This window comes from Labrus bergylta, chromosome 10 (assembly GCF_963930695.1).
Source record: "Labrus bergylta chromosome 10, fLabBer1.1, whole genome shotgun sequence".
NCBI classification, from domain to species: Eukaryota; Metazoa; Chordata; class Actinopteri; order Labriformes; family Labridae; genus Labrus; species Labrus bergylta.
Genome location: NC_089204.1, coordinates 9,870,195 through 9,882,349, shown reverse-complemented (window position 1 = coordinate 9,882,349; position 12,155 = coordinate 9,870,195). Strand labels below are relative to the sequence as shown.

The 12,155-nt window shown below is 38.2% G+C and overlaps 1 protein-coding gene across 1 annotated transcript in view; it reads right to left on the bottom strand.

Annotated features, from left to right (window-relative positions):
- col13a1 (collagen, type XIII, alpha 1) overlaps positions 1-12,155 on the bottom strand; it is a 60,063-nt gene that overhangs the window by 39,094 nt on the left and 8,814 nt on the right. Inside the window, exons 3-11 of the mRNA XM_065959449.1 lie at positions 11,759-11,794; positions 9,331-9,357; positions 5,521-5,571; positions 3,677-3,712; positions 3,021-3,047; positions 2,692-2,718; positions 869-895; positions 737-763; positions 475-501 (exon numbers count right to left, since the gene is read on the bottom strand). Of these exons, the coding sequence (XP_065815521.1) occupies positions 475-501; positions 737-763; positions 869-895; positions 2,692-2,718; positions 3,021-3,047; positions 3,677-3,712; positions 5,521-5,571; positions 9,331-9,357; positions 11,759-11,779 (270 nt within the window). The 5' untranslated portion in view covers positions 11,780-11,794. The remainder of the gene's footprint in view (positions 1-474; positions 502-736; positions 764-868; positions 896-2,691; positions 2,719-3,020; positions 3,048-3,676; positions 3,713-5,520; positions 5,572-9,330; positions 9,358-11,758; positions 11,795-12,155) is intronic.

Below are 12,155 nucleotides of genomic sequence, written 5' to 3'. Positions count from 1 at the left end.
TGCTGGAAATGGATTTTGCTGTCTGAAAAATCCCCCTTTACACAGGAGACTCTTATTCTTGGCAGCTCCACACACGGAACTTTATCACGTCTGACTGTATGCTCCAGCCGATTGCTGGTAATTGCTTTGTTTTTCCCTCAACTAGCCAAACCCCATAGATGACAGGCCAAAGAACTACTTAGCTCTGCATGTGCTACCCATCATTGAGCTACTTGCAATTTGCTCGTCAAGCTTCTGCAGTAGTTTCTCCTCTTCCAACTTCAGATTTCTGTAATTTTCTGACATTACAACACTGTACATAAAGATACTGTTATAATCTGTCAGATAGAGTACAGGTTCAGGATCAGTCCATTAAAATAGCATTTTACATTGCATTGTTAACAATAGATTCAAATCATTTCAGAAATTTAGCATGAAGTTATAATTTATTGAGAAGAAAACATTTTGGTTGTGAAATTGTGAAGATTTTCTTACCCGGTGAGTGTAATCTCCACAAACACCCTAAAGAGAAAAGGACAAAAAGGTCTATTCAGAAATAAAGTGACCACATATAGTAGTGTTATGATTTTAGGGTTAGGGATTCAAAGAGCGCTTTTGTTACCCTCCTTTATTAAAACCCCCCGGCTTTTAAGAATTGCAATGCTTATTTTGTAGGAGTACTCCACATGATGGAATTAATAGAACCAATTATTACTTGCTGGCAAAACAGTCAAATTATTGCAAAACCACGACTCACCTTCTCTCCTTTGGGCCCAGGATCCCCCTAAAAAGTAAAACAACACATAAATGAGATACAGCAAGGTAAGGTATTTAGCAGTAAGATTAAATGTTAGCAGGTTATTATTTCAGAAATGACTTTTATACTTACTGGGAGCCCTTTATTACCACGCTGACCCTGAAAGACAACATCAACACAGACAGTCTTTAATGTGAGCTGAGCATTGCTTTACAGCTTTACAATGAATACAACATGACTCAACATAAATCCCTTCAATAAACATGAGTGAAACGAGGAAACATGTCAAGGGATCAATCAAACTAATGAATAAGCTGTTGCAGGAGTCTCTTCCAATTACTTTTTTGGGCAAAGGTACTCAGTTTGACTTCCCATCAGGCCCTGGGGTGTGCCCAGTGTAAGTAGCTGTCAGAGCTCAGCGAACAGTTGATTAATGAACTCAGGGAGAGGACCCAGTAGGATACATCCAGAGCACCCCATGCTGGTGACCTCACAGTCACATATCTAAAGCCACATTGTGAAGGCAACAGCACCTCCATACATTTACCAGACAACCGCTCAAAGCCCTTTTCAATACAAGCTGACATTTGTCAGGAAAGAGACGACGAAACAGGAGCTCATTACAGAGCCATTAATCAACATTAAACGTTATTTTAACAGTATCCGACCCCACTCAGCTTCCTGGAAATTTTGTCATTTGTGCTAACCTAAAATTCAACAGGGCTGGCCACAGAAGGCATAAGTCCCCCTCTTCTGAAAACAAACCCTAGCATAATGACTTCCTCCCGTCTGACCAAGAGCAGTGGTGCACAAGCAGAGCCAAGAGGGAAGCTAATGAAACCACAATAAGCAGGATAAAAGCCAAAACATCAACACATTGTGGACAACACTGAAATGACAGACAAGCTAACATCATTATGAAGAACAGAACCCTTTTATCCTGGAAATGGAAATAACTCTAAGGATGAATCTAATTGGTGGGGAAAATATCCAGTTAAGGAAAGTCAATAGTCAGACTAAGATGCTTTTTATGGACTTCACCTCCAAAGAAGAACAATGAAACTGGATGATTCTCCAATGACTCAATGTATGGCAGATTTAGCTATGTCTTCCCTCACCAATGGCAATCTTTTTTGTCTTTAAATGCTCACTTTTTATGCCTTCCACGGTATAACTGTGCCTTCAGATCAGTGTAATGGCAAAAATTGGAATGATTAAAGTAAGGCTACTAAAATCTTGAAACTGTTTCACGTATGACGAGTCTGTCCACAACACTAACCTCCACAACTCCATTTTCCACCTTAATAGACATGAAGGACACACAACTTCTGAACTAAAAATGAAAACTGAACATAAAGTTAAACAGCCCATGGAAGCCGGAGATCTGCTCCGGCTACTTGCTTTTGCTCTTTAACAGCTGATAGTCAGCCAGAGTAAGTTTTCTTCAGATCATAAGTTATGAACAACAATGACATGGACAATTTAGCAAACCTAGATCTTGTCTGTTTGCACCGTACGGCTCATAAGGTACTGAAGGATTTAAGATAATCCTTTATTATAATTTAATAATAGTATCTAATATTAAGGATTTAGGAAGACAGAGTACTAATACTGAATATTTAAATGTGCTAAATCCATTTCAAGTACAGTCAGATCATTGTGTGCCATCGTCAAATGTCACCATTTAAGTTACTGACCCTGACTTAAAGCAAGAAAGTAGCTAACAGATTCCATCTGTGTTGACCCCTTAGCTACATGTCACCCGCTTTTAGTCCACTGCTCTGTTTCATAAATCCAAAGACCAGCCCCAAGCAAAACAAGTTTGTGTTAATATTTTGTATTTTCTTTGACTTGTTGATTGTAAATTTCATTAAACATACCCAAAGAGCTTATCAATTGACTGCAATGTTTTCCAGCTATGCTAATGAAGAATTCAGACTGATAGGACTGCTTACCATGTCTCCCTTCTGTCCATTCTGTCCCTGTACAAATAGATAAAACAGAAAACACAGATGGTTAAATAGCTGGATCAATTTAAACAAAACCCCTCACTTGATTTCATTGAGAAAAATGAAAAAAACTTTCTTTGGGATATTCATGGCATGTTTAACCCCACCCTTTAATAACAGTAATGACACTAATAGAGATTTTATTACCATAATGATCATAATTATTCTTAGCTTAATTATACTCATTATCATTACAGATAATCACAGTTCTGGGCAGTGCAGGAGCACTCAATTTCACAGTTATTTCACTCCAACAGGAACGTGGGGAAACTCACAGGCTTGCCATCCAACCCGATTGGACCCTTTGGATAAAAAAAAGAGAGGGAGATGTGTGAGCACATATGGAGATTTGCAATGCATCACACAGTTTCTACTACAACAGCTGGCCATTGTACAATGCCATTTGAAAAAAAGGTGCTGCTTGCAAAACTGGATGAAACTTTTTTAAGTGGAATATGTAGGTTGTGTGGGTGTAGATGAAAGAAGTAATACTGTAAAATTAAACAAAATTTATGATTAGCTGTCATTCTGGATTGTCATACTATCTATCATGGGCTAGGCACGCCTTTCAATGAACTAGAAAATATTAGTCACTCAGGACCTTATGAATACAGTCACAGGAAGAACGTTGGAAATACCTCTTGGCAACTTTTAAGATGGAAAACAAAGACTTTGTGTCACTCAGAAGTAACAAAATAGAATTTTTCTTTCCAAACCAAACTCGAGTACTGTTTAGCGGCCCTCTTTGCTGCCACTGTGGGCCATAAAGTATGTGTTCCAACCATACTAATAATTAAGACTGTTCAAATGTATTTTACATCTTTATTTCTTTAGCGCATTCAAATAAAATCTCAAATATCTAGCCATTACAAAAATATTCAAAACATAAATATGACCTGGACAGATATGACAGACCATAACCATGACTTACTGGAAAGCCTGGAAAGCCTCTTGTTCCAGGTTGCCCCTAAAGAGAAACAGAGAAACAATCAAGTGTGTTTGTTATACTTCAAAAAAGCATAGAAAAAACAGCAGAGTAAGAAGATCCAGTTCTCTCCCCCAATCTGTCCACAGAGGTATTTACAGGGTACTAAAATTGATTTTGACGTAGCGATTGATACTGTAGACTCTGGGGAATACATCAAGCATGTGTACATGCATTCTCTGTGCACAGGAGGAAATCAGACACTGCAAAGGAGCACTGAAAAAAAAAGTCCAACAAGCACTAATCTAATAAACTTGTACTACGGAGAGAGGGTGAAGGAGCTCAATGAGCATATGTCAATAACAATTAGCCAGCATTGGAGGCCTATTTTAGTTTTTCTACCTTGCTTGTTGGACTGGTACAAGACATTCAATATCCTCGGGAAAAGCACTGAAGGAAAACTAAAGAAGCAAGGGAAGAGAATTACAAGGAAACGTGACTAATGAAACAGATTGTAGGGATAGAGTCACGCAACACTGCTGAGCCAACATGAACAAATGCTTCCTTAAAAAAATCATCAATCTTAAGATGAATATCCAGGGAATCCAGTTTTAAGTTATTGGGAAGCTTGTAACTGTAACTTAATTTGGGATTCCTTTCTTACAGAATACTTTCTTCAAGATTTAACACTCAAATATTGTTGCAACCCAAACGTGTTGCAAAAGAGTTCCGGAATATAGAGACATCCATCTGCTGATGAAGACCAGATGTAGTTGTTCATTATTTCCCTTTTAACAGTTTCTTGAAATCATTGTGAGTGTGCTATAAAACATCATGTCTCTAAAATATGACTTCTTTGCAGCCCATAGTCGAGCTGTTAAGTTGAAAACCTTTCACTAAGTGGAAAATATCTTTACGCTCATCCATTTAACCTGTTGAAATGACAATGTGGCGAAGAAGTCGAGGCTTTTGGCTCGCCTAAGCTGTCATTTCCTCTAGTTCTCACCTCTCTCTTGAATCAACTCCCTTGTTCCATCTAAGGTCATGGCTAGAGTCTCTTATGGCAATCTCACCTGCTGTGGTAAACTAACTTCTAAGTGTTTCTGACTGACTGGACTTCTAAGTTCAAGACTTGGCTCCTCCTGTATAGAGATTCCTCCACAGCCTGTTATTCATCAGAAATGCCTATTACCATCCAGGAAGAGTGGGCATACGGGTAAAGATTGTAATAACCCTCAATTACAAAAACAGATGTAGACACCACTTATGTCTGCTAGACTCATGGCTGTGCCACTTTTTAAAGGCATATTATGCAACTTGAGAGGCGACATTGTTTTCCCGAAAACTGAAAAAGGAGAAGAAAAAGACGCACTAAACTTATCAGGCCTCCCAAGAATTTGGGTTCATCCATTAAGACTGAGACCTGGTGTCTGGATAACAAACACTCACCACATTTGGACCAGAATGGAGTCTTTTTTCTTAGATTCCTGATAAAACAAGTGTGACTAATGACCCATTTTTTTGACTAAACCACAGTTTCAAGAATCGTGAACAATGCAGCTGTTTCCACACAAGCTGCTATTATATAGCATATTTCTATTATATATGGTGCATTCACACAGCTTTCATTAAAGATAGTGTTGCTACACTAACATCCACCAAAGCCCAGTAACCCACAAGGCAGAAAAAGCAAATATCTTCAATTGTCTGGTTTAATCAATAGAACTTGAAGCCATCTTAAATCCTAATGTGTTAAGCAGAGGTCTACTATAATGGGTAAGTAGCTAATAAAACAGCTTGGCATTAAGCTAAGATGTTTATTAGGTGAAGGGAGAGGTGCAGAAACTTACAGGAGGTCCTCTTGGTCCAATGATAGACAGACCTGGCTCGCCTGGCGCTCCCTTTAGACAGATAGAAACAGAGGAAGAAAGCAGAACAAAGGGATAAGATGAAAAGGGTGTTTCCCATGGTTTTCCCCTATTTATAATACAACACAAGGTCAACACATTGTAGCAGTCCTCAGAAGATAACTAGCTTTAGCAGGGCCACATCCAGCCACTAGCATGTGTTTAACACACAAATAGTCTTATTCCAACCAATTAATACCTCCTTTCACACAGCTGTGGAGGACATTCACAGAAATGCAAAGCTCTGGTAACAGTAGAAAGTTTCAAAGTATATTGATAAAACTGTTTGTAGGGTTAGTTGAAGCTAGCAAGTTATCGGCTAACATGCTAGCCAATCTTGAACTTGCTAAAGCTTTTCTGTCATAATGGCTCTCCAAGAGAAGACGACTTTTATTGCAAAAAAATCTAGCTTGGAACAATTGACAAAAGGGCACTCAACCAATGTAACTCTTAATAATGCGAGAGCTAGTACTGAGGTAAATCTCATCTTATGCACTACAAATTTATAAACTTGGGCCAGACACTGATCATGTTTGAAAAACGGTGAGCATAGATTCAAAAGAAGCTTTATGGTGCATGATAATTAGTAAAAACTTTATAGAGATGAACCCATTCAAAGATATCTCTGCCACAGTTGCATCAGTTTTGATCATTGTTCTTTCGTCTGTCTTAATGTAATAACACCTTGAGACCCCTCACGTCATTGTCTTATCAACAAGTTTCATGTACTCAACAAAACCATAAATTAAATAGGTTCAGAAATAAGCCTGTTACAGTTTTTATGTACTGTCTGCATCTGAAAATAAACTTGTCTATGTATGAAAGCAAAACTTGCCCAGTCCAATTCCACAAAGCCCAGTGGCAGCATAAAGCTAAGCCAATAAGATATAAATTAATATGTAGGGAGCCCTGAGGCTGAAAGGAATTAAACAAATGTGTGGAGAGAGAGTAAGGAATGAGAAAAAACAGAAATACTTCAGGACTGGGATCCAGTGTGACAAGGAAAGTAGTCCCTGTACATTGGGTTCCCTCTACCACCTAAGCTAAACCAGCACCCTATGGCCTGTCCATGTCTGAAAGTAACGGCCATCCATCAAAGACAAAGGCCATTCTAAATATTTCTGAACAAATGCTTACTTTAGGAGGCCAAAAGTTTGTTTTCCTATTCTTGGTTTGATGACAGACAAATCACTTAGGGGCCAGAAGGCAAAGGTACAGGCAGAAAAATGGTTCACGTCAACTGAAGCAGTTTTCAGTTTCTTCTTTGGTTTTCTACAGGTTTACTGCATCAGACAAGTAAAGATCTGCAGATACACTCCTGCAGAGATTGGATTACTCCGGTTTTAAGAGGTCAAGGTAACAAGGAAAACTTTAGAATCACATCTTAAACCAGGACCCAATCTGAGCAAATGCACACACATGCACCACTAAATTATGTGGAATAACAAGCAGACAAAACTATGTAGATCTCATTTCCTCCTAAATTAACTTTTCTCAAGGTAAGTGTTCATCTTCTATGGTGGTTGGTTAGTGGCTTTTTTCCCCCTTAACCAATCCATCATGTCTGACTGTTTTTCCTTCCAGCCTTGCCAGTCTCTTGCCCAAAACCCTTTCCCACAGAACCCACAAAAGCCTTTTGTTCGAGAGTGCAGTGTCTGGAAAAGGTAACTTTCACTTTTTATTTTTTATTTCAATTTACTTATCATAAGTCTGCCCTACTCCTCTTTGTCTGAGGAGACACTTCCTTGTAAGAGATGATCTACAGCCAAGTACTGCAGAGTGTAAATCCTGGATTTCTTCATCCCCTTCTGTCCTGGCAGCTACTGTGAGACAGTATGGGCCAAATCCCAATTACACTGTTACAATATGTTCCCTGCCTAGAAATAAAAAGGAAGTCTGTAGATTATTTTGGATAGGGGTTGGAAGAGTGATCCAAATATCCGCCGCTAAGTTGTCTGCTTCTCCGTTTACTGCCTTGGTGGTCAGGTTACTATTTCTGTTCCCTTACAAGTCAGGCAGAGGTTATAACAACTTTAGTTATGAATGATCATATTAAAAGTGTTTGGCTGACAAACAAATATGTCATTGTGGTATGACTGTCAAGATTTTGGACCTAGATGTGACAAATCACGTTGAATTTGACGAAAAACAAATCTGTAAATCAGATGCCTCTGACTATGACAAGGCTGATACTGTATATAGGAAATGATGATTGTTTTGGCAAATGTGTAGCAATTTTGAATTGGCTTCCAATCCAACATGCACATTGATTTGCAAAATGTTGACCTGGAACAAGAGATTTCTCATTAAAACTGAATTTATCTTTTTTTCACACCTTAAGCAGAGAAATATGTTAAATACAGGCTAGGTTGTTATGGGGAAGGTGTAAGCTTTGCTGCTGTACAAGTCTTACATGCACATAAAACATTACCTATGCTTTGGAATTGTGTTTCTGGCAAGGGTACTAAGTACAATATTTCTTCTTTTTGCTATCATTTGGTGTCCACTAAGATAAATCCTGTTTCATTAGTCAATATTACTTTTTTTGTTCTGAGCAGATGCTATGGCTGGACATTTTAATATAAAAAAGAGAGCTAAATGATATTGCAGAGTTCAGGAACACAGATGTGTTAAAAAGTTAAACTAAAAAAATTGCCTTCCCTGACAAAACCATTTGCAAATTGTCCTTTTATGGGTACAAATAAAAATAATAACATGAACATTAAATAACAGGGACCCACTAAAAAAGCATTGGTACATTGAGCTTCATCAAGAACTCTGAGTAGTTAAAATTTAACGAGTACACAGCTCTTCATTTATCTTGATGAAACCTCCAGGTCTGAGTGTATTTTCACTGATGAACTTATATTCAACCTTGACTAAACCTCAGCAGACACCGCTTCCTCTTTTATGGGTAGAATTCATTTTAGTGATGTGAATAAAAATGATTATTTTGATTTATAAGTTCCTGTAAGGCTGACGTTGGCAGATTGACTGAATGATTACCGTCTCTGTTGACACACTTCTGCAATTCATGAAGCCGAGTGGGAAAATTCAGAGCCTCCAGTAAAAATTTGTCTAACATGTAATTTCCACCTTGAGGCAAATATAAATCTTTTTTGTCCCAGCTGGCAGCTCGTATTTATTCAAACTTCAACATGACAGAGAGCTAGGATTTAACTGTTACACAACACACCAGTAACAATATTTATTTATATCGATGTATAACTCTATTCATTCTAAGGACTCTTTGAGAATCTCCTCATGTTCTCTGCTGTGGCCTCCATAAATGTCTCTGCACTTTCTTTGGGGAGTCTTAAATTAGAACTTTCAGACGTTTGAATGACAAATTGTTACGATTGTGTTTCACGGTGTAAAAGTTCAGGTAATCCAACCAGGGTGGGAAACCATTTACAGAATGTGACCCTGATACTTTTTTAAAATACAGACCTGTGTCCCTGATATAAATCACATGCTACCTGTACACACAGTACACAGCACAGCATGGTACTTCCAACCTGAACCACCACCCACAAAGTTACAATTTAAGAAAGACTGAAATGACAGCTAGTTTATACTTCACAATTTATCTCCTAATCATCCTACTTGGTCGGATGCATACATAGTCAACCATAGATGACCAAACAACACCAAACTTCAGCCAGAACATTTTAGGACATTGTGAATTTTGTCTGCTGCTTTTTAAAAAAAATTAAATAACTGTTCCTATTTTACACATGCTCCTAAACTTACCTTCTCCCCTGCTTGTCCTTTTAAGCCCTGGGATCAGTCACAGCAGACACAGTCGCATGCAAAAAGGTGTGAAGAGGAGAAAGACATAAGAGAGAGAGAGGAACCAGTGTTAGAGACATGGAGAGGGTTCGGGTCATGCAGTATCCTCAGGACTAGTGATGGGGAGGTGGTGAAAAAGCTAAGGGAAAACATTGTAAATGAATGTTAAGTGGAATTGAGTACTTGAAATATGGCCATATAAGAAATCCTAAAAACTTATCAAATTACTTTTGTGGTTAACCCTTTACATTACAGGCCGTAATGACTGTATTACCAAAGTAGAATAGCAGCAAGTGGTTACACTTTGAACTACAGACTGGGTGGGCTGAAATGACCATCAAACACAAGCTGCCTCACATATATTACACAGCAAAATAATATATTATTAACATGTGACAGCTGTATGGCAGCAGCAGAGAAGTCTTATGATTTTCTGTACTGAATTTATAGTCTTGAAACATGTCCCGTATATACTGTAGATCAGTCATTTACACTCTCACTCTGTTGCACACCTGCTGTATGGTACAGATGCCTTGACAGGCCAGGGGAAAAAAAATATTGAGATCCATTTTGTGAGTCTGATAAAAAATGTTTTACATAATGTGTTCATGAGTCAAAAAACATGAGAAAGCAAAAAAAGGAATTATAAAACAAACAATAAGAAGAGGAAATATAATACTGGTACAAAAGATCCCCCATATTTCAACAGAGGAAATGCTGGTATAAACCTTTTTTCATCTGTTCTTAAAGGGATACTTCACCCGTTGAAACATGAATCTGTATTGACATTGGGTCATATACGTAGTAGAAATGTGAAATAAATTTTGAAGTTGGTGCCTTCTTGGCCGAGAAAAGGCAAAAAGTGTCTTTTTGGCACCAAATCCCAGAATGCACAGCACCGCAGGCCAATCCCACTAAGGTCAGGTTTACAGACATATTTACTTCAACACATACGGCTGTTTCCTCAGCTGATTCCGAGGTTTCTTCCAGAAGGAATTGGCATCTTGGAAATTCCTGGCAGAAAACAGACTCTATGTCTGTGTCCATAGGCAAACAGTGAGAGCACCAACACCACCAGTCCGCCCCAGCTCGAGCCGGCTCCGGCTCCTCGTCCTCACCGCAGCCGACAAGCAGACCTTATGTCTCGGCTGCTGAGCCAGCAATATAGCAATATAGCCAGCGGTGGCCCCTGCGGCCAGCGGCGGCATCAGCTAACACACAAGACTGGCTTGTCGGCAGCAGCCATCTCGCTGCTGTATTTATATTTTCTCGCCATTATCAGCTTTCTCCATAGAACCTGTTTGCATAGCTTCCAAGCAATATGGCGGACGTTAAGTTGCGATTCTGGGAGTGAGTTCCCACCCACTGATCTGTGATTGGTCTGTAGCTTCAGTGGTTGAAAATACGAGGAACTACCGTTGTAGTTTCACCCCGTTAAGCGCAACAGCTTCCAATGATGCAAAATGACGATTTTTGCGTCATCGGAAGCTCCTTTTCAGACTTAAAAATACAAAGATTTCCCATCTCAGGGGAAAATGATAGCGGGATGCACGACCATTCAAAAATACTAATAGGTTTCTAATGATACAAAGCTTAAAGCAAATGGGTGAAGTATCCCTTTAAGTCATTAACACACAACTAACAGACTGACAAAATGAATTCCAAGACTTTTCTTTCACTACCTCTAGGGGCAGCAATTGTATGGAGCTTTAAAACATGTTCAAGTCCACAGACAGCTTAAAGGTAATTCAAGGATATCTGTTATATCTTGCAGAAAAAATGATGGAATGTGTGTTAAAACAAGATAAAAGAATCAGGTTAAACCATTGATTAATGAATGATTAATTGGGTATTCCCTGAAATATTGTCAGTAATAGTCTCAAATACATAATTGTGTGTTACCTCTGTTTGGATTTAAATATGTGATTAGTTATAATGTAGTGACAGAAACAGGATTGAAAAGGTTAAAATACTTGAACTGCCTATAATTCAATACACTGTTAAAATGTCTATAGTAGACATCATAGTTGTAGTCCATTGATATATGCATCAATCAGATAATTAATACTGTGCATATTTTTCATATAATTTGCAATATCAATAACTCTATGGCATTTAATAGAAGCCTGGCTGTGTAAAATGGTCAAAGAGGGTAATGCTACACTTACGATGTTCTTATCATTAATGAGTTATTGATTAAAGGCCCCTGAAGCGCCCACATCATTATTTATAGTGTGTGCAAATTGGTGTATACAATCTTTAGGAAAAGAATGCATATAAAGAATAAATATATATCTCATACCTCCCTAAGAACATATATATTGCTTCAGCAAAGTCATAATGAATACAGCTACTTAAGTGCATGATGCACAAACCCTTAGTCACTCACCATTCTCCCAGGAATTCCCATACTGCCTTTGTCACCCTATTGACCAATGCAGATTCAGAAGGAACAAGGGTCAATGATTAGGTTAGACTGAAATGAACTCTTAAAGGGATACCTTGTCATGTAAACTTAAAGGCTAGTTATTCTTTTAGTACCACACGAATCAAATGACATCTACTTAAATACAATCTAATTAAATCAAATTTGACTTTTAAAGAAAAAGATAAGCTTTTCATTACTACCGTTGTTTTTAAAATTACTGTGTGTTACTGTTTTTAAGTCTCAAAGCGATGGTATCCATTTAAGGAAGAATAATTGTATTGGGATTAGTCGGTAAACCATGCCATGCCCTATAATGACGTTAAAAATCAAGCATTCTACCACACTATCAAAACACAGG